This window comes from Pleurodeles waltl, chromosome 4_2 (assembly GCF_031143425.1).
Source record: "Pleurodeles waltl isolate 20211129_DDA chromosome 4_2, aPleWal1.hap1.20221129, whole genome shotgun sequence".
Lineage (NCBI taxonomy): Eukaryota > Metazoa > Chordata > Amphibia > Caudata > Salamandridae > Pleurodeles > Pleurodeles waltl.
This window is the reverse complement of record NC_090443.1, coordinates 839,723,909-839,745,932: the sequence shown is the minus strand read 5'-3', so window position 1 is coordinate 839,745,932 and position 22,024 is coordinate 839,723,909. Positions and strand designations below refer to the sequence as shown.

Below are 22,024 nucleotides of genomic sequence, written 5' to 3'. Positions count from 1 at the left end.
TGCGTGCCGACACACGTGGAAAAATGTACAGCTGGAGCAATATATGTTTCCAATTATGAAAGACGTAGAATATTTATCGTAATTACTTATAAAAATAATGTATCATTTTGAATATGAAATTTTTTACCTGCTAGAAAAACAATTACATTGATGAAGTTGGATGGCAATTATCGTAAAGTACTCTCTTTTAAAGATGGCTGCCGAGTTCGTTGGTTCTCGGTTCCTGATTGTCACTTCCGTTCAATTGGTTTTTAGCACTAGAGCGCTCACGTTTGATCACAAGCATTGAGGCAGCTACGTTTGTGTGTCTGTAAACAAATCAACAGTCAATGGATATGTGTGTGCTTAACCCGCTTTTCCTATTGCGGCTGTCGTCCTTCGGTATACAAGTATATCGCCCACTCTCAGCGTGAGTCGCTGCTACTACGCTAAGTGAATATGGCCCGGAATCAGGAGAAGCAGCTGGGGAGGCTGAATCGTTTGTGGTTGGAGAAGGAGAGACAAGGTATGTTAAAGCTCCTTCGTATTCAGAAGATACACTCTGGTTGAGTTGCAGCTTAACACTCACATTGACTGTCTGTATGTCGTTATCACAACTAAACAAACTTTGACCATGAACGTTAATGCCGCCACTCTTTATCGTGTGTCAATCTGGAAGTTTTTTTTTTGTTAAATACTTTTTATATAACCGTCGCTGCTCGCTGCCCCCTTGTAATTCCCGTCAATTTTAGCCATTGCTGTTCATTTTCCTCCTAACAGCATTAAGCATGCTGGTACATAGTTTCAGTGCCTATTTTACATATGGACGTGCAAGTTCTGTTTTTTCGACAAATCAACACTGGCTTAAAGTCACCATCATACCTCAGCAATGCATACAGAGTTTACATTTCTCAATTCAACAGTATGTTTAAATAATTTTATAATCTGGATGTGAAATCATTCTCAGGTAATTGCAAAATGATCTAGTATGTATCCTGCAGTTTTGCAAAACCTTGCTCCCTACGTTATGCGGATTTACAGAGCACACTATCACTCGGAATGGTATCCTGGCACTGAGCAGGTGTCAGTCTGTCCAAACCTAGTGGGACTACTCAAAAAGCTTCAGCTTCTTTTGGAATTCAAGAAGTGAGGAGTATGCTCTTATGTGTACTGTCAAGTCGTTCCACGTTTTAGGAGTGATGTTGGAGAAGAATCGACCTCTGAATCTGTTTTTTTCTGTATATATGGGTGTAGCAAGTAGGCGTCCTGACAAACGGAGATGTCTGGAAGCTTTGTGAAAGCAGATGCAATTGTTGAGGTAGGCTGGACAGTTGTTATGTAGTTCCTTGAAAGTGTAGGTGTGGCCCTAGTCGTGTTTCGTTACACGATGCTGCGCTGCATAAATGACACACAGATCGGTTCCTTGGTCATGCGAGCGCTCACACGGAGGGTCGTGGTCTCTTCACAATCCGATCGATACCGCCCTGACCACTCCTCCCGTATGAGACTCCTTTAGTTTTCTATATCACGTGACCATATGGACACACTATAACTAGCAACAGGGAAAGGGGATTGCGCCCGCAACACCCCTCTGGATTAACACTTAATGGCAGTGTCCGTGTTCCTGTTACGTCATGGGCACAACACTACATTCCTCCCAAAAATTGTAAAACAATCGACACCTGAAACAACAACAAAATTCACAATTGTCACTTAATTATACCACATAATCTCTCAGTCTCGTAGAAGGTGTGGGGTTGCTTCTCAACTGATATTGTGACTGGCGTGCTCGCCCCCTAGGTGATGGCACATCACCCGGGCTGAAGACTGGCATATTGTCAGGCCTCTATGGTACCTGGTCATTATCAATGAGTCGTAGCAGTCAAAGAGTTCTCTGGTTCATCGTCCTCCCTGGTCTCTTCAGGCTCTGCCACACTGGAATTGTTCGCTAAGTTGTCACCAGGTGCCGCTCTAGGAGGTTGAAACTTTTTAAAACAGGAGACATTTCGAGCAACCTGCTCCGATCCTCTTTCCGCTACCACCAGGGATCCTTGCCGCCTAATAACTGTCCAGGGTTTATCTTCAAATGGAAAACAAAATTTGCTACCAGGGAACCGGTCTCGGGCAAGTACGCAATCTCCCACATGGATATTCAACGGACGTGATCGCCGGTGACGGCTTGCCATCTTGTTGGATCGCTTCCTCTTCAAATATTCTCGGTCTTCATTCATAGGGATGGGCTTCCAAGACTCATGATGTCATATCAGGTCTTTGACCACCATGCCCATCGACAGGTGACTAGGAGCTACTCCCGTCATGGAGTGTGGGGTCATCCGATAATCATGAAGGAAAGAATACACTGCTCTCTCTGGTGTCTCACTTTTGGCTACTGCAGTGCAGACCACTTTATTCAAAGTTCTCATAAATCTTTCGACCTCTCCATTGGCTTGAGGCCATCGGGTGTGATCTTTCAGTGTTTGATGCCCAATGACCTTAAGTATTCTGTAAATAAATTCACTTCCGTTAAATGGTGGGCCATTATCAGTTTTAACTTCTTTGACCAGCCCATGAATGGCGTATACTTTCTCCATCTTTGGGATTACTTCGGATGCTGTCAGGGTTTTGTCTAGTTCCACATCTGGGTAGCGAGAATAGTCGTCAATCATTACCATCATATGATTTCCGTTGGGTAAGCTTCCAAAGTCAAGACTAACCGATATCAAAGGCTTGTGAGGTCGGTTTTCAATCTCTATTGGGGCAGGCGCATTAGGTTCTCCTGTTGCTTGACACCAATGGCAGGAGAGTACCAACTCTTCGACCTTCTCATCCATCATTGGAAACCACACTTTTGTTCTTAGCCTGCTTTTGGTCTTTACCATTCCTTGGTGGCCAGTGTGAGCTATCTGAATCACTCGGTTAGTGAGGCTGAAAGGGATCACGAACCGATGACCTCGGCGAAGGCACCCATCATCACTGACCGTCAACTCTTGTCGAGCTCTGTGCAGCCCTTCCATGGTCATCCGTGCTTCAGGGGTGAGAAACCACCACTGTTTTTGGCCAGCATTCCACGTGTTATTCTTCACGGCCTGCCCTGCTCGCTGTAGGTTGTCATCTGCCTCGGTGGCCTGCCTTATATTTTCCATCGAGATGGGCAGAGGTCTGGACCTCTCTGCCACACACTTCACGTACTCCTCTGTTTCTCGAGCTTCACCTTCTTCAGCGGAGGAGACAGGCCTGGGGTGTCTTGAGAGGTAATCCGCCGGGTTACCTGTCCCAGGGCGATACTCCACTCGGCAGTTGTTTTCTTGCAACTGTAGCATCCATTTTTCGATGCACAGTGGCGGCTTGGAAGCAGTGCCTTGGAATAGCGGGATGAGTGGTTTATGATCAGTGGTGACAATAAACGGATGCCCATACACATATATGTGAAAATGTTTGCATCCCCAGTGAATGGCGATCGGTTCTCGCTCAATCTGGAAATACCTTCTTTCAGTATCTGTTAGTGACCTGCTCGCATATGCTACTGGTGCACATTCTTCTGCTTGGACTTTCTGGAGGAGGACAGCCCCCAGCCCCGTTGGACTGGCATCTACCGCGATGGGTAGTCTCCTGTTGTGGGTTGAAGTATCGCAGTGTGGTATCTGCCGACAACGCCTCTTTCGTCGCTTGAAAGGCATTTTCCTGCTCCAGACCCCATGACCGAGTGGCTGCGGCTTTGATAAGGTCCCTTAGGGGTTGGGTTAGTGACGTGAGGTCCTTGATAAAGCGGCCACAGTAATTTACCATGCTTCGAAAGCTTCGTACTTCAGTCACAGTTGTCGGGGGGGGAAACGTTCTTTATGTCTGCCACTTTATCCGGGTCTGGAGCAACCCCATCTGACGAGAATGTGTACCCAAAGAACTATATTTTTTTTCTTTCAAAAATTCACATTTCTCCTTGTGAAGGGTGAGACCAGAGTCATGGATGCGTTGAAGAACTTTTTTTAGCTGGGTGTGATGTTCCTGAATAGTCTTAGCATACACTACAATATCGTCACTCACATTGACGACACCTGTTAGGTCCCTCAGTAGTTCTCGTATGGTGTTTTGAAAAACCTCTGTCGCACTTGAGATCCCAAAATTCAACCTCTTGTATCGGCAAAGTCCAATATGAGTGCAAAAAGTTGTAATATAACTCAACTCCTCTGCCAGGACCAACTGGTGATATACAGATCTTAAGTCTAGTTTCGAAAACCACCTTGCGTCACTCAACTCTCCAATGAGATCATCAATAGTAGGTGTAATGTGTCGTTCTCTCTTTATGGCAGCATTTGGTAGTCTCATGTCGACACACATTTTGAGTTCCCCCAGTTGTTTAGGTTTATTAGCCACTACAATCGGGGATACCAAGGGTGTGGGGCCGTCTACCTTCTCAATGATCCCTGCAGTCTCTAATTTGGTCAGTTCTCTCTCTACGAGGGGTCTGAGGTGAAACACTATCCGTCGGTGTCTTAGAGCCACTGGGTGGACTGATCGGTCAATGTGTAAGGTGATTTCCTTGTTCTTTAAACACCCTATACCTTCAAAGACGTGGGCGAATAACTCTAGAATGCCACTAAGAGGCTCAAAATAGACTCCAAAGGTGAATGTCACAATACCTAAAGCCTCAGCTGTGTGACACCCTAGAAGAGTGCACTGGCCTTCCTCATATAAAAATGCCTTTGTTTCTTGGACCCATGAGATACAGTGGTGTGGAATCTCCCCTTCATGGTAAGTGGTTGCGCTTGTCCATATGCAAACACTTTGATGTGCGTTGGCGTCAGTGGTGGTAGCGGTTTCAAGGTTTGGTATGTCACCTGTGACATGACATTGATGGACGCTCTGGTGTCCACTATAACCACCACCGGACATCCCACTACTTGCACCTCGCATTTGGGCAACCTTTCTGTGTGGCACTGCTGATGGTGAAGAGTGAATGAACCACTTGTGTCTCATCTTCATCATCATCCATGTCACTACCATGAGATTGTACGTCAATCGCAGTATTTACTGTGGTTTGGGTCACTGCTCCTTTTGCTGACCGGCACACTTTGACAAAGTGGTTAAGTTTTCTGCATCCTGCACACTTCTTACCTTTGGCCGGACAACTAGCCATGGGATGGGTCGGTCCCGCGCATCTCCTACATGTTCTCCTTAGCGGTGTAGGTTTCTGAGGTCTGAGCTTGGCGGAGGTTGGCATCACTGCTGCAGCTTGTTCTGTCTTGATCGGGGTCTGGAGGGCAGCTTCCATGTGGGAAGCTCTTGCCTTAGACAATTCTTTTGTCCTTCCCATTGTCAGAATGTCTGCAAGAGAGCTTCCTGATTCATCGAGGATGCGTTCTCTCAACTTAGAGGACGCACACCCCTGAATGATTTGGCCTCGGATTTCATCATTCTCGTTGTGGAATTCACACGTGGTCACAAGTTCTTTTAACCTCATATAGAACATGTCAATTGACTTTTCTGTGTGTTGGCGAGCTTGTCTAAATACGAACCTCTCATAGTCAACATTGACCATTGGCGCAAAGTGTGCTTGCAGCGCTGCAATGAGTGTTAAGTGCGTCTTTGGCTCCGCCTCCACTATCATTTTGGATATGCAATAGATGTCCTTTCCACCTAAATGTACCAGCATTGCCCTTTTTTGTTCATTGTCAGTCTTTGTGGTCTCAAAATAGAACATTAAGCACTCCACCCAATCGTTCCAATGAGAGGCTTGTGCAGACGGGGCCCCTTCCACTATGAATGGCTCAATGGGGGGTAGTGAATTCATCATGTAGCTGGTATGTGCTTGGTGGCTGGTAATCTTTCCCTCTGGAGGCTGAGAGTCCTCCTCTATGTCTCTCTCTTTTGTTGTTAGAGACAAAACAGCAAACCAGGTGTATTTTTTTTTTTTTTTTCGTTTGGTACCTAACAGACCAGGGCTCTGCTAAGCTAAGTGTCAGTGTCTCTGGTCTCCCACATGTACTTTGCATTTAAGACAAGCCTGGGGGTGTGGCCAGCCACAACACAACCTTTAATGGATCTGTGCTGGGTGCCTTTAAGAGAACTTGGGGGCGTGGCTAGCTGTCTTGAGCTAGAGAGTTCCTGAACAAGGCCTGTGTGCCTTGAGGAAGAGCCACGGGGCGTGGCTGCACCTTGCTGGCAAAAATTAAATTGCTCTCGCTGAAGGCTGAGAGACTCGAGGCAAAGTCGCTGCACCAGGAGAATGGGGGCGTGGCCTGCCACACCTTACCGGCAGAAATTGCTCTTGGAGCGGCTGAGGCAGGAGCACCGCGCGGCACAGGAGCAACGGGTGGCCGCCTCGCCGACTGCAGGTGGGTGGTGACTCCGTCCTCACCAGTGTCGTGTTTCGATACACGATGCTGCGCAGCGCTGCATGAATGACACACACACCAGATCCTTTGTCATGCGAGCGCTCACACAGGTTCGTGGTCTCTTCACAATACAATCGATACGGCCCTGACCACTCCTCCCGTATGAGCCTCCTTTTATTTTCTATATCACGTGACCATGTGGACACACTATAACTGGCAAAAGGGAAAGGGGGTAGCGCCCGCAACACCCCTCTGGATAAAAACTTAATGGCAGTGTCCGCGTTCCCGTTACATCAAGGGCGCGACACTACAGTCCTCACCATGCACTGCTAGTTACCCTAGATATTACAGCAGTCATGAAACCTTGTATAACATCATTAAAAGTATAAATAAAACAGCAATCACATTTTTGAAGAAAAAACTGTGCATGGTGGGAGATCGAGTTATAGTTACCTTAGGGCATGAGTTATTTCAAATAACTAGAACTGCTGAATTTCTATTCTTTTCTAGGAGTAAATTCAGAACCTAACTATAACATTCCTGTAACTTTTTTTTCTTCAGTGAATAGATATATAAAAACCAAAGGTTACAGTGACGTTATAGTTAGGTAATAGAATTTTTTTTTAAACATAGAAATTCAAGTAAAAAAATTAAAGGTTGGGGGTGTGGCCTGACTCGCTATGGAGTAGAGCGCAGACCCGTGCAGCTCTGGTACCTTGCGGCAAATCTGGCCCCATCCAACACACCGGGACTGACAAAAACCGCAGGAGGGTGGGGCGGGGCAGTTTTGTCCTGCAGTGATCTGAGCTGTACCTGGGAAGAGCGGAACATCAGACAGGCTAGCCATGCAGGAGCGCTTTATCCGGGTGGCTGTCTGGTGGGAAGAGGCAGTGGATAGCTCCAGCCACGTGGGCCTGGCAGTTGCAGCCTACCTCCCCTGCTGCAATTTATGGCCCCTGAGGAGACCCGCCTGGGGAGGCAGCATGTGTGCGCTGGTGCACAAGAGGCTTCACCTGCTGGAACGGGGCCTATGGTGAGGAGAGAGGGTGTGGCACTGCAGCCTAGCTGAGAGGCCGAATCCATGGGTGGGCAGGCCTTCCTGCTCCATATGCTAATGCCTTGAAACAGGGACTGGGACCAAGGTGGAGAGTTGTGGGCCCGCATCCCATGGCGGAAGAAACGTTGTGGTTCCATTGGTTTGCTGGCAAGAAGACATAGGACTAACAGACACGGGCGATTGACTGGGGGCTGCGCCTAAGTGCCTGTGGTTGCCCTGGTCCCCTGTGGAGGGTCCTTTGGCCATCATGCCCGGCACTCAAGCGACAAAAGAATCTTCAGTGTCATCTCTTTGGAGCAGGGCAGCCCTACTGAATCTAAAAAGGTGTAAATGTTGCAAAAATTCTCAATGGACACCTCTCTTCAGGTTCCCATTACCCAGGGATTTAAGTGTAATTTTTTGCAGGAGATCCGATCAGAAATAGGATCCCTTAAAGAAGACTTTAAAACCTGCATTAGGAATCTTAAAAATGATGTGTCAGAACTAGGCGAATGAATGGACGACATGGAGTGGGCTACTGACGTAAGATCAGACAATCAGGAAATGCTGTGGCGATGGGTCTTAGCCCTGGAAGAACATAATCTTGAATTACAGCTCAAACAAGAAGACTTAGAAAACCGGGGCCGGCGGAACAACATTCGTATCCAGGGTGTCCAAAAGGACTGGAGGGCAAGGATGTGATGGCTTTCACAGCGACCCTCTTACAGGCAATCGGGGAGGGAGCAGATCTGCCCCCTACCAATGCTAGATAGAGCGGATCAGGTGTGCTCGGCCCCGAATCTCCCTGACACGGCCCCAGACATTTAGACACAGGGCCATTATTTAGCAGAGAAAGAGGCAGTCATCCAAGCTGCGAGAAAAAAGGCAGACCTGGTGTATCGGGCCATCTGGTTCAGCTATTCCAGGACCTCTCCCCTACTACTCTCCAGCGGAGAAGAGATTTTAAACAGATTACAGACCACTTAAGAGAGAGGAACATCACCTACCAAAGTGCTGAGCTATGCGGTCTCTAGGGGAGGCCCGCCAATTGCTGGGACTGTTGGTTCTGTGGGGGAAGGGAGAGAAGGGGGGTTTGGTCTGTCATCCCTCACGTGGTACACTCCCAGGAGGACACTGAAGCCAGTGTGGACTACTGTCAGACCTCGTTGCGCTGGTAAACACCCTGGGAAGACGGCTGCACAAGACACAAAACAAGATATTATCCAGCACCTATACAGTATGGATGGGGGGGTCAACTCCTCCGCCTTCTGTTTCTGACTCTCCCTAGGGGGTAAACTGGGATAGCAGAAGGGCCTCACACAAGTCCCAGAAGGTGTCCTCCTCCTGGACAGACAACTGATGTTACAGCTGGGGTGTTTTGCGGGGAACCAAGCTGGTTCTCCCTTCTTTGGAGTACTCATTGGTACTGTCGCCCTGCCCCCGGTGTCAATCCCCCCAACAGGGTGATTCCTCTAGTGAGATGCAGCCACTTTGGTCCCGATCTCTGTGGGTAATTGAAGCAAGAGTTGGACCCTGTTGGTCCATAAAAGTTTTTCAAGTGTTGTTAACTTTCCTTTTTTTTTTCTTTTTTCCAGGTCACCCAATGGGGATGGGTGTCGGGGGATATTTGAGCAGAAAAGGAGAGGACTGCTTCTATTTTGTATTTATGTGAGGGAGGCGATGGACAACGGCAGGGGGTGAACAGAGTTTTTTGCTGCCTTGCGTTTATTCCCTTGCCACCCACCTAAACTATTATCCGTAAACATTTACGGCCGTAAGTCTCCTAAAAAATGCAAACAAATATGGGGTTATGTTTTACTTCATGACCCTGATGTGGTCTTTTAAAAGAAACCCATCTTTGGGGGGGCGGATAAACAAAGAATGACGCCTCCTAAAAACCCCGTGCACCACTGGGCGTACACAGACAGTGGGAATACTATGTAAACCACACTTGGGATCTAACATTACTATGGTGATGGGGGATAGGAAGTGAAGGTACATAATGGTACACATTACCCATAGGAACCGGAAACTTCACCTGCTCAATATATAGGCACCTAATACATTGCAAGACTCCTACCTTCGGCGAGTTTTACAGGACCAGTTATGTGGGGCTTAGGGGACATAGTGGTGGTGGGGGGTTTAATTCAGTGTGGGACCAGGTGGTAGATCAAACCTGTACTACATATCGGGGCTCGGGAACCAAGTCGGCCCACTTGAAAAAGTAACTAGCGGACCTGAGGTGTGTAGAAGCATGGCGATACAAGCGCTCAGACACTAAAGATTATTCCTTTTATTCTCATGCTCATGCTTTCTACTCCAGGATTGATTGATTACCTGTTTATATCTCACTCACTTCTCTACACCCTTGAATTAGCTGAGGTGTCAGATATTTCTATTTTAGATTACTCCCATATAGCCTTAACCTGGTCTTCCATGTATGCATTCTCTGGAACCCCCGCACGATTGCATTTGGCCCTGCCACTACTGCGCGGTCCAGTGCATGTGGAGAAATACGTAAGGGTATAGTAGACTACTTCACGCACAATGCCCTAGGTGACGCTCCCTTGCACATGATCTGAGATGGGTTTAAGGCAACTGTTCTAGGAGTTAACTCTAAGATAGCCATTGCCCGCTACAGAGAAATGTGCATTGTTCACAACACATTGACTACCGAAATAAAAACACTGGAATGTCGGGACCAGCTCACACCTAGTTGAAAGCTTAAACAAAGTTAAGCGGTACTGCGGGGGCAAAAGAGGGCACATAGGACGAATAAAGCAGAACGAGCTTTGTTGGCACTTAAGCAGCGATACTATAAGGGGGGTAACAAGGTGGGCAAGATCCTAGCTAGGAGGTTACCCCAGGCTTAGGCAAAAATGGACAGTACCAAAATACGCTAGAGACTGGGGGCTGGGCAACGTCCGAGTGGGACAGACGGGGGGAATTCTTTAACTATTATCAAGCCCTCTTTAATAACAAATGGGTTTCTCCCATGCTCATTCAGGAATACCTAGATGCATGTAAATGGGATCAAATAAACCCCCAACATGCAGAGACATTGGTTGCACTAATTACAATGGAGGAGCTTCGTAAGGCTATTCAAACCATGCAACTAGGCAAACCCCCAGGCCAATTTGCATACTGGTTAGCTTCTATAGATTGTTCCTACTAGAACTAGGAAACCACCTGCTACACTTATTTAACTCTTTTACACATGAGTCAGGCCTCACTCCATCTATGACAACCGTGGGAATTACACTAATACCTAAACCAGGTAAGGACCCAACACTGCTCTTCCTACCACCCCACTGCTCTTTTGAACACAGATGCCAATCTCTTCACAAAGATACTGAACATCAGGATTGAGCAATATCTCCCATTTCTTATTGACCCGGACCAAGTAGACTTCATTTGTAACAGAGAGGGAGAGAACAATGTGCGCTGGGTGGCACACTTGAAAGAAAAGGCACACGAACATCATATTCCTGATTGTCATCGATCCTTAGATGTGGGGAAGGCCTTCAATCAGGTCAACTGGGACTTTCTGCGGACAGTATTAAGCAAGATCGGGTTGGGCCCTGCTATGCGCTCCATCCTTATGGCTTCTTACGGCTCCCCAGTGGTGACGAGGCAACAGCACTCTCACCCAGCTCATCGCTATTCGAAGAGGGAATGAAACAGCGCTATCCCTTGTCACCCTTACTATTTGCCCTTGTAGTTGAACCCCTGGCTATTACCATCTGACGCTATGACAGCATCAAGGGCATCTCTTTTGGGGGGAGGGGTAATGCATAAGATCAATCTGTTCGTGGGTGGTGACCTCCTTCACCTGTCACACTTGGCCTCGTCCCTACCGGCTGTGTTATCTGGCCTGAAAGATTTCAGTGCTATCTCTGACTTCAAAGTTAACATAGCCAAGCCCAACATACTTAACCTTATGATTCCATCAACAGACATACCACAACTGCAAACATTGGCACTTTTCCAATGTTGCTCTTACGAGAGCAAATACCTGGGCCTATTTCTTACACCAGTCATTGAATCCTGGACCAAAGCGAATTGGCCCCCTCTCCATCGCACTATTGTGGAAGATCTCTGTCGGTGGAGACTCCTTCCCATCTCTTGGCTGGGACGAATAAATGTGGTTAAAATGAATATCCCACTAAGGGTGCTCTACCTGTTCCAAACCCTTCCCAAGGCGATCCCACAAGAGAACATCATGCAGCTACCATGTGATATAAGGGCGTTTATCTGGAGCGGAAGGAGACGCAGAGTCTCTTATGCACTCTTGATGCAGCCTCGAGATAGGGGAGAATTGGCCTGCCCTAACCACCTGGAGTATTATTGGGCAGCACACTTGCGGTTTATATCGGCTTGGGTCACATGGGAGAGCGAGAGTCAGTGGTTCCACATGGTTAGGGCAGTAGCTTGCAGACCTTTGTGGGAACTGACATGGCTGTCTCCATGCGCCCACCGCGCAGCGCATACCTTGTGACCCCAACCAGAACTGTGTTAAAATGTGGGACAAATTAGCACTAAAGAAGGGACTGACTACTTATCCCTCACTCAACACCCCTATTGCACACAATCCCACATTCCCTCCTGCATTGTCTCCTAAATCCTTCAGTGAATGGACCAATGGGGATTGCAGGACCCTCCGCGGCCTATTTGTAGGTATAGATTTCAAGTCCTTTGACCAATGCAAGCTAGACTACAATCTGCCTGACACCGCTAGACTGCAGTATATACAATTGAAACACTTGGCTTTGCATCCTTCAATGTATCCCACGATTATCCGACCTTACACCTAATTTGAAAAATTGGTTAGAGCCTATGACGGTGCGAGAGGACTGATTTCAAAAACATACAATACACTTCAACACTGAACACCCATGGCAACTCACGTGTATCAAACCCGCTGGCCATAGCTAGTACTACTGAGGTCACGCCGGCCAATTGGGATACTTTTTGCAGTCTTTCTCTCCAGGAGAATGCATACAAATTGATGTTCCAGTGGTATTTTACGCCCACTCCCTTGTCTGCCATTTATGCTGGGTTATCTGACCAGTGCTGGCTTTGTCAAAATGCACAAGGAGACTTTGAACACATATGATGGTCCTGTGCCCTCATCTCTACATTTTGGAAGGAGATGCTTAGCCACTTCAAAGACACAGTTGGGTACCCCCTCCCGTCATCATATCTTGTAGTAATATTGGGAATACGCCCTCTATCTCTAATTTCTATGACCAGAGCTGATTGGATATTGATCAGCTGAATGTTATACACAGGTAGACAGTTAATCGCCTGGTCCTGGAAGCAAGTAACACCACCCTCTATAGCACAGTGGATGGTTTGGCTATGGCACGTTCTTGCCATGGAAAAACTCTTGCACAGTCTGACACCAATAGCAAGTCTCATGCAATCTGGCACCCCTTATTATAATATCTATCCCGCATTGAATTCACATGCTTTACACCACCATGTCTGAAGGCTCTCCAATATCTTCTTCAGCATCTTCAGGGTGTGGAATCATGAGGTGGCAACAACGTTGACTTGGGTGGTCATGGCGAGTTTGCTGTTGATGATGACCTCCAGATACTTGGTGTGCATGTTAGGGATTGTTGTTGGTCCTCTCTTTTTTGGCCACCAAGTGAAGTCCCACAGTGAAATGCTGTTCCTGAAAACCTCAATTTCTGTCTTGTCGAAGTTCAGCTTCTGACACTAGGTCATCATATAGTGGACTATTTCAGACATGCAGCCATTGCATTTGATCCAAATGCCACAGTTGTGTGTTTGGTGGTCTAGATCATTTGGTGGTATCATCTAAGGGTGGATTTGAATGTGCTGCTGTCTGTATTGTCCTGGCTCATTCTCCATTCGTGCTCCAGTTGTTTCACCAGTCTTTGTTCCTCCACGTACCACCTGGCCTTACGTCTAAAACTGGTTGTAGTGCTGTTTGAGGAGGACCAAGGAGTCTGTGAAGGATATTATCTAGTTGTTGAAGTCCTTGATGGCTTTGGGGAGACTGTTGCTGTGTTAAAGTCAGTGGGTATTGAAAGAGGTGTTCCAGTCCTTCTCAGTAATGCTCTTCCAGATTTGGCAGACGGGTCTGTCATTGGTGCATATGCTTTGGACTAGGACAGGGATGCTGAACTTAATGAGTACGTGGTCTGTCCAGGAGACTGGTGTGGGCTTATTGACTCAAATGTTGTCAAACATAGTGAAAGTAGGGTCCAGGGGGTGTGTGGTGACATGGGTAGGTCCCTTTTATGTATTGGGTGTGACCCAGGCTTCCAAGGTCTTCAATGAGTGCTTTTGAGTTGGGGTTGGTATGGTTTTCCAGGTGGAAGTTCAGGTGTCAGAGTAGGATGTAATTACTAGCGTTGAGGGTGAGTGTTGCGTCAAAGTCCGTGAGTGTGTCAGTGAAGCTGGTGCATAGTCACGGTGGTCTGTAGATGAAAGTGCTACTTAGGATAAAGTTGGCTATGATGTCGAGCTTCAACGACAGGTTAAAGGATTTTGGAGGATGACATGTCTATGGACGTGCTTCAGCTGATGGCAGTTCTGTCTCCTAGCCAGTGAAGTCTGTTGTGCCTAGAGATTTTGCAGCCAGAGAGGGTGGCTGTGGAGAAGTCAGGTGCCAGTGCGGGTTCAGCCAGGGTTCAGTGGCGTAAATTAGGTCTGGGGTGTTGTTGTGAAGCAGGTCCCAGATCTCTATGGTGTGTTTGGTGAGTGAGCGGTTGTTGAGGGGCATGCATATGAATGCAAAGTATTGTGCGAGTGGTTGCCGGATTGTGAGTGTGAGAGCAGAGTGATGGGTGATGTCAGAGTGGTGCAGTGTCTGATTAGTGTTGGGTATGGCTGTGTGTATGAGAACTTTCAGTAGGTGCAGGAGAACGCTTACTCTGTGTTCTGTTATACAGAAAAAGGAAGGCACATGTGGTATAAATGTTGCACTCCTCCCCCCCCCCCATTCAAAACAGTTATGTCACAAATTAGTGCTCATACATTATCATCACATTTGTTGCCGCAATGTGTCTCATCAGGACCCCGAAACTGGTGACCATAGCTCAACCTATATCATAAAACTGATAATAGAGCACTTTTTGTCTTTCTTTCAATCAATTCTAGCAGTTAAAGTGATCTGTAAGAAGGCATCCTGGTTGATGATAATGTCACAGTCTTAACACTATGTGCAGTATTTGGATGCTTTTTCTAAAGATAAAAGTCCAGAATTCATTTAAGTTGGTAAGTTGTTTCTTTACTCAGTTTTGGTATATTCAACTCGGTTAGTCCAGTAATAACAATTTACAGATGATTCCACCAATGACAAATTGCAGATGATTCAGCCAACACGTTTCGTCCGAGCATGGACTTTTTTAAGGCTGATAAAGCAATACAAAAGAAAACATCAGCACATGTAAGCATTAATAAATGTTATTTACTGAATGTTTGTGAAGTAGAAGAGTACATATTCCTACCCATGTGTATTATATTCCTAATAATAAGAGTTTTTGTTCCTAAATCGTAATTTTTCTTGAAAGTTCAAGACATGGTAACTCTTCCGTAGAACCATCACCAGGATAAGTCAAAGATTATAATAGATTAAAAACTCCAGACAGGAGTGATGTCTCATGCTGCCTTAAAATAACCATAAGAGGTGAAAAATAGTCATGAAAGAGTGAAGCTCTGCTAAAAACCTTCACCCAGTGAGCCTTCACCATACATGCCAAGAAGTTTATGCTAAAACAAGAAAAGAGGGAACAGAGACTAAAGAAAAAATAGATAATGTACCTATATCTATAAAGTCTGGTGCTCGGAAGTGTTGGAGTCAAGCCTATCAAGTTAATCCTTACAGATAATAGGTCCGAAAAAGCCAATCATTATTGTTATTCAATGCTAAAGTGCATGTGCTCCGCATCTAAAACATAGCAACATCGCCTTCTCCATGATTGGCATATTTGATTTACTAGGAAGTCCCTAATAAAATGCACTAAGTGTGCCCAGGGTATGTAAGTCAAATACTACTAGTGGGCCTTCAGCACTGGTTGTGCCACCCCTTGTGGTAGCTTTTCAAACATGTCTCCGGCTTTCATGCATTTTCAGTGCCTGTGTGTGCAGTTAAACTGTCATTTCAACCTGGCAAGTGTACCCACTAGCCAGGTTGAAAAGGCCCAAACTTTCCTTTTTATTACATGTAAGCCACCCCTAAGGTAGGTCCAGGTTAGCCCCAAGGGCAGGGTGCAGTGTATTTAAAAAGTTGGACATGTGCTTTTAAATTTAACATGTCCAGGTAGTGAAGAACCTTTAAATTCGTTTTTCACTATTACACTTTTTCACTATTGCACAGACTATCTCTCCCAGAGGAGTTTGGTGTCTCTGGACTTGCAATTTAAAAATACTTCTATTGGTAAATTTGATTTTTAAATTACAGATCTGAAAATGTCACTTTTAGAAAGATGGCATTTTCTCACTTTAGCCCTCCTGTGGCTTAGCCTGTACACACCTGGGTTTAGATGACAGCTGCATTTGTACATTCTCTCCAGACAGCCACAAAAAGGAAGGGCTGGGTGTGTCATTAGATACATTTGCATACTGATAGTTTCCCTGGGCAGGGAGAGGCAGTTCACACTTACATATGAATGAGCTGTGTCCTGACCTCAAACAAAGGGCTGATTACCCCCTACTGGTAGTCTGGAGCCAGGGCTAGTTTGAAAGGGAACCTTGTGGACCTAACATAATTCTTTTGAAGTTACCCCTACATCAAAGGCCATTGTGGGTTTATGTACTGGGCCACTGACACACATACTCATAACACATCTGGACTGAAGACAGTTTACCAGGAAGAAGGACCACTGTGCTGTCAGGAGGGACTGCCACTTTGCTGTTTTCTCTGCTGTGTTGGCCTGCTGCCTGCTACTTCTTGCCTGGTAGTGAGAGGATTGGATCCAACTCTCTACATCCTGCAGTTGCTGCAGAAACGCCGCTGCCTGCACTGAAGCTGCTGACACTGCTCACTGACTGCACAGCATGACAACCCTGACTTATAACGCAGCACTGATGCATCCGAACCAGTTCTCATTGCTTCCGGACATTGATGTATCAACGATGTTGATTGATCAGGAAGCAATGCATCACCTGCCAGTGTGGCCCCTCCCGTCCCTTGGAACAACACATCGCCACGGAGCATCAATGCTACCAGGGCACTGTCAGCGGGTGTGTGTGACTCCTGTGCCCAGCCCACGCTCCATTGTGGTCTGGCTGAACTTTGGGATTTGCCCCGGTCCAGCACGCCGAGATAGCAATAGGTGGGAGCTATTGACTTCTAAGCACTGCATTTTTATTTAATCTTTGAAAAATCATAACTTGACTTGTGTATGTTGGATTTTTGGCGTTTTGGTCTTGTTTGACTAAGATAAATATTGGCTATTTTTTCTAAACTGGTCTGGGGTCCTTTTGCGGTGTTTTCACTTGTGTTACTGGGTGAGTGCACAAATACTTTACACATTGCTTCTTTAGTTTAGCCTGACTGCTCTGTGCCAAGCTACCCGAAGGTGAGCACAGTTAAACTTTTAGTGTGTTTATTACTTACCCTCACTAGGATTGCGAGTGCAAACCTCTGCCAACTACAGGCCCAAGTTCTTACATTTGGAGAAGAAGAAGCTAGAACTGGAACAAAGTGGTGTGGTTTGGATATGCGTAATATACATTTTCCAGGCAGAGGATGTTGTTCGACTATCTAAGGTTCCAGAACGAGTTTGGGTTTTGTCTCTTTTAGATGGTATTTACCGGCAGCTCTCCAGCTTCACCTTTGTGCAGTGTGATGTTTCTCACAGCAGATGGCAACTGGGCTGGCTTCAAGCAGAAGTATTCAAAACTGGGGCGCAATAAAGTATCAGTCTTCTGCTCCTTGCTGTGGTCACCTTCTTGAAGCAGTAATACAAGAAAAGTGAAAGGGCAATTTGTGCCTGGACACCTCAACTTGAACAAGTGAAACTGCAGTCCCACCCTTCACTCCTACCATCCACTAAATGGCAGTGTTCCAATAGGACTAAGCAGCAGTCCTTCGCGAACAAGGACTTCATGGAAATTCTCCATACTCCTTACTTCAGTGTGTGGGTCTCCAGCCACTGCATGCAAGCAAGACACTTCAAATATCTGAGGAAGAGATTTGCGCTATCAGTGTTATGACAGTCTAAATCAAGGTGGGTATCCAATATGGTTGCTATTGATCCCCCAGTACTCAGACTTGTACAACACACCTAGTTCTACTACCATACATGTTCTACACATACACTCCATGTGCACATTCAGTATGCAGACGGAATGTCATCCCAAGGTTCTGGGTTTGACATAGCCTCTACATAACTTTAAAAGACTGAGGTGAGTAGACTGCACTGCACTGTCACTGATGCAGACTTCTGGTAAGACAAGAAGTTCACAAAATATGTTAATGTGCTAATGCAGCTTCACGTGATGTATCATGGGCGTGGACAGTAGTTCACTGCCTAATGTGAGGGCATACTTAGTACACCCTCCAAGTCACACAACAGGTCCTTGCCCACATATTTTCAGGGACATATCTAGGCCTCTGGTAGATTAGAGTGACACCAAGACCATAATAAAAGTCAGGATCCCAGTTTAATAATTCGTTGATCACTCAGGGCAGAGGTACACACCTGTTTAGTGTGCTTAAGTATTCCCATCCCAAGAGTCACAAAAACATATATCATAGTTTAGCCAAACCTTGTTTTATGAATTAAAATTTATCATAATAGCTTGCGAATATTTCATAGATTTTCACCCCACAACTCTTCTTTTTCAAAGTCATAAAATAAAGAAGCCTAACCTTTTTAAATGACTAAATCATAAGATTGTTCAGAATTATTGAAATCTTTCCAGATTTTATGGAGAAAAAAAAACTTTAAGAAAGTTTTGTAACCAAGTTCATCTTTTTAAACATTCTTACTTTGACCCTTTAGAACCTGAAATGTTTTTAGTTTAATTGGCAAAATATGTATCCATAAGTGAAACGTTTAACACTAAATTGTATCTGTTGTTCTGTCAAGAAAACTGGAGTTCAAAGCTTTAGCTTTTTGCATGTATTCTGGAATTGGTTTCAGTTGATATTTTATTGTAGTTTTATTTTTGCTGGATCTTTGTTGTGTGTAACATTTTGTTTTTGTCTTGGCAGATGGTCATTTAAAGGATACACACCGCAACAGACCTAAACTGGTAAGATCTGTTTTCTGAAAATAACCTGATGACAATGGAAAGAGCCCTTTTTATGTCGAAACAAGTTTTACACCAACAAATCCCGTGTGCCTACTTAGGGCTCACATTTGTGAGAGTTAGAGCTATTTGCGTTGTAAATGACAGTGTTTTTTACCTATGTGTTGTGGTTTGGAGTGTAGTGGATGTATGCCAGATGCCACAGCAGCCCTCCCAAGCCTGTTGCTATAGGAGAGAGGACACAACAAGGGCGCCATCTTGGGAGTGTTTATGCCTCATTCCTACAGACTGGCTGTGATAAACACAGGAGTCCAGAGGGTGATGGGGAAGCTGTCTGCGCCTGTGACAGTGGCTGTGGGGGTGCTTGGGGTGGGGCCTTTTCAAACCGGAAGCAGTGCTATTCGAGCGCTGTTTTAGACAGCGCTTCCGGAAGTAGCATTTGCAAGGTCGCAGTAGCTGTGAGGGGACTGTCAAAGCCTTGACACCAGTGAATTCTGGAAGGAGGAAGTGATGGAGTTTGCTCCTCTTTTGTGCCCTATGATACGCTGCTCCTCTCTCTGTGCACCCTTGTGTTAGCTTCTGTGCACTACAGGGTTAGGAAAATGGCTGCCTCTACTAACTGAACTATATTTGAAGAGTTACATCCAAAGGCTAAATGTTTTTTGCTATCAAGCTTGAGGCCGTGTAATGCTTGGATCTAGAGTCACGACTCCTTTTCCACTATTTTGGCGACAACGCCTTTCGCCATCTTCTTGCCTAGAACTAAGCTGTGTTCCTGTCTGGTGACCCTCAAGAGCACGTGCTATTGCCTGGTGTTAAGCTCTACTCATGTCAGTTGGTTAATGCCCCCACTGCAGAGTTCTTGACAGAACAAGAATGTCACAGGTTACAATGCAGACATAGCTTTTTCACCTCTTCATTTCTGCAAGCTTGATGCAAACAAATTATAGCGATTTTGTTAAGAATGGCATCTGCTTTGCAGTGCTATGAAATGGCTGAACCTGTGTTACCAAGCGCTATTTAAAGAAAAAAAATTATTCCCAGACTTGCCCCAACATGCACCAGACAAAAAACACTAGGGGAGAGGATGTGGCCTAAGGGTCAGAGCTGCAGACTTTGGAGCTTCGGAACATGGTTCAAGTCTCGGTGCCAGGTCAGCATACTGTGATTCTGGGCAAATCACTTAATTTTCCTTGCTACAAAAAACGAATGTCTTGTGTAATGTAACCGATGGTCATGTAAAGCACTGTAATACCTTTGTATTGAGTTTGCGCTATATAAAACTGAAAAAATAGAAAAAGTGCTCCAATACCTTTGTATCGAGTTTGCGCTACATAAAACTGCAAATAAAATACACTAAAAAGACCCCGCAGACATTGCAAAGAAACTGTAAAATGCCCAAAAACAAGGAAGAGGAAGAAACAACATACTGCTCTGCAGTGCAAAGGTAAAAGAAAAAATAGTGCGCCACACTAAGGTACATGGCCGATCGTGCAATAATCCATGTAACCGGGACAGTCTTCAAGGCGGTAACAAACCAACTGCAAGGTAGGACAAATATAAAGCATTTATCTACGACATTAAGGGATTTTTGAAAGGCAGGACCAGGAACAAATGGAAGTGATGGGCATGAAATGGGTGTGGTTAAAGCCCACAGAATAGATTACAGTTTGTCGGAGAGCAGCGCTTGCACGCTGCTATGCTCAACCAAACAACTTAGTAGCTCTTTTAGGACACCCACGGATTTGAGCACAACAGTTCCTGAAAGTTGCACCTTTCAGTGTGAAACTTTTGTTAGATCAACTTCTGTAATCAAATGTGTATACATTACAAAATTATTTACCCTTGTTCAAATCGTCAAACCCGGGATAGACTTAAGATTTACTACACCAAGCCCTTTTCCAACAAAAAATATTAGATGAGCTTGACTAGGCAAAATGACTTAGTTAACTGGGAATGCAAGTCACCTCGCTAAGTATCTGTGGCCAAGGACAATGCTCCCTCTAACGTGTGCAGAAATAGCGATAAAGATGGACCAAGTTGAACACACCTAAAAAAAAAAAAAAACAGACGCATTGAAAACGTAATGCAAATAATGAAAGTAAAGCTATTAGGAAAACTGATATGGTGCCTCATTTTCCGGGAAGAAGCATGAGAGGATGCCAGCATTGAAAATGACTATCTGGTTCTGCCTGCAAGGATTGTGGTTCTTGACATAAAATACTGGAGTATTCACAGTAATTTACACAATGAGGACATACTTGTAAAATCTTGTTAATTCGATTTTGTCTTGTATTTCTCTCATGTTCAGATGCACATGTTTGTAATAGGACCTGAATTCAAATGCAATACTGATTTTTTTCATGTTTGCAAGAAGTACAAAACAGAAAAAGATGTCCAAAGAAAATACATATTTCCATGTATTTTAGAGGATTTGTTACACATAAACAAATTAGCTTTCTTGAGCAGTGCGTTTTTTTTATGTTGAAACAATTTTTACACCAACAAATCCCGTTTGCCTAGTTTATCCTCTTTTGCGAAGGTGAAGTCTGGCCGAAAAAAGTTTAAAAAAAAAAAAGCATTTGCAATGCAATAGGTCTCACATCTGTGACTTGGTATCCCAAAATCAGTTCCTTAAATTATGGGGACATTCGGCGTACCTAAGAAGAAGTTATTAACTTTTTGCTGAAGTTGGGACCTACCCATATTCGATTTCTGAAGGATTGTTACAAGGTTCCAAGCCTACTTAAAAAAGAACTGGCCTTGGCGGGCAATTTTTTGTAGCTTTCTTGTGCTTGGAGCTTTTGAGTACAAAGATCAAGGCTACTGCAGGACCAAAATAATAAGTTATTTACCTTGTTCAGCTACAGCATACAGCCTTGCTCTGAAGGATTTTGAACTTCAAAAACTTGGTAAAGCGTGGGAGGGAGAAACAAGGAGTGACACATGGGAGGGAAGGACTGGCGTAACACAGAGCAGCACAGGGGTACAAAAACGAGGAGCATGACAAGTGAAGGAGGGAACAGATAAAGAAATAAACTGCAACACACAAGAGTGAATTGGGAGGGAGCAAGCAGAGAGGACTGTAGGGGTAAAAGAGATAATAATGCTGTTCAATGCAAGCACTGGATTGAAGGTTGGAGGATACTACTAGTAGCATTAAGTGAGGTAGAAATTCTCCAAAAAGCCAATGGTTGAATGAGGCGGGCGCAAGGTAGATCTGTTTGACAGCTGCATTGTCAAAACCCAAGCCTAAAAATGTGAACTATAATATTTTTATACTGATTTAGTAAAGCATTTTTATATTTAACATGTTAAGGCCAGAGTGACATTAACCTTATTCTTATTAACTGAATGTTGACTTTTTTCAATTTGATTTTGGCATTCGCGTGAGCTTCGTCACCACTTTGTGCTGTGTGTGATACTATTATGTAGACTTGCA

General features: G+C 45.1%; 1 protein-coding gene across 1 annotated transcript in view; it reads left to right on the top strand.

Annotated features, from left to right (window-relative positions):
- Positions 1-243: 243 nt before the first annotated feature.
- LOC138293376 (uncharacterized) overlaps positions 244-22,024 on the top strand; it is an 87,241-nt gene continuing 65,460 nt past the window's right edge. The window contains exons 1-2 of the mRNA XM_069232572.1: positions 244-505; positions 18,545-18,585. Of these exons, the coding sequence (XP_069088673.1) occupies positions 439-505; positions 18,545-18,585 (108 nt within the window). The 5' untranslated portion in view covers positions 244-438. The remainder of the gene's footprint in view (positions 506-18,544; positions 18,586-22,024) is intronic.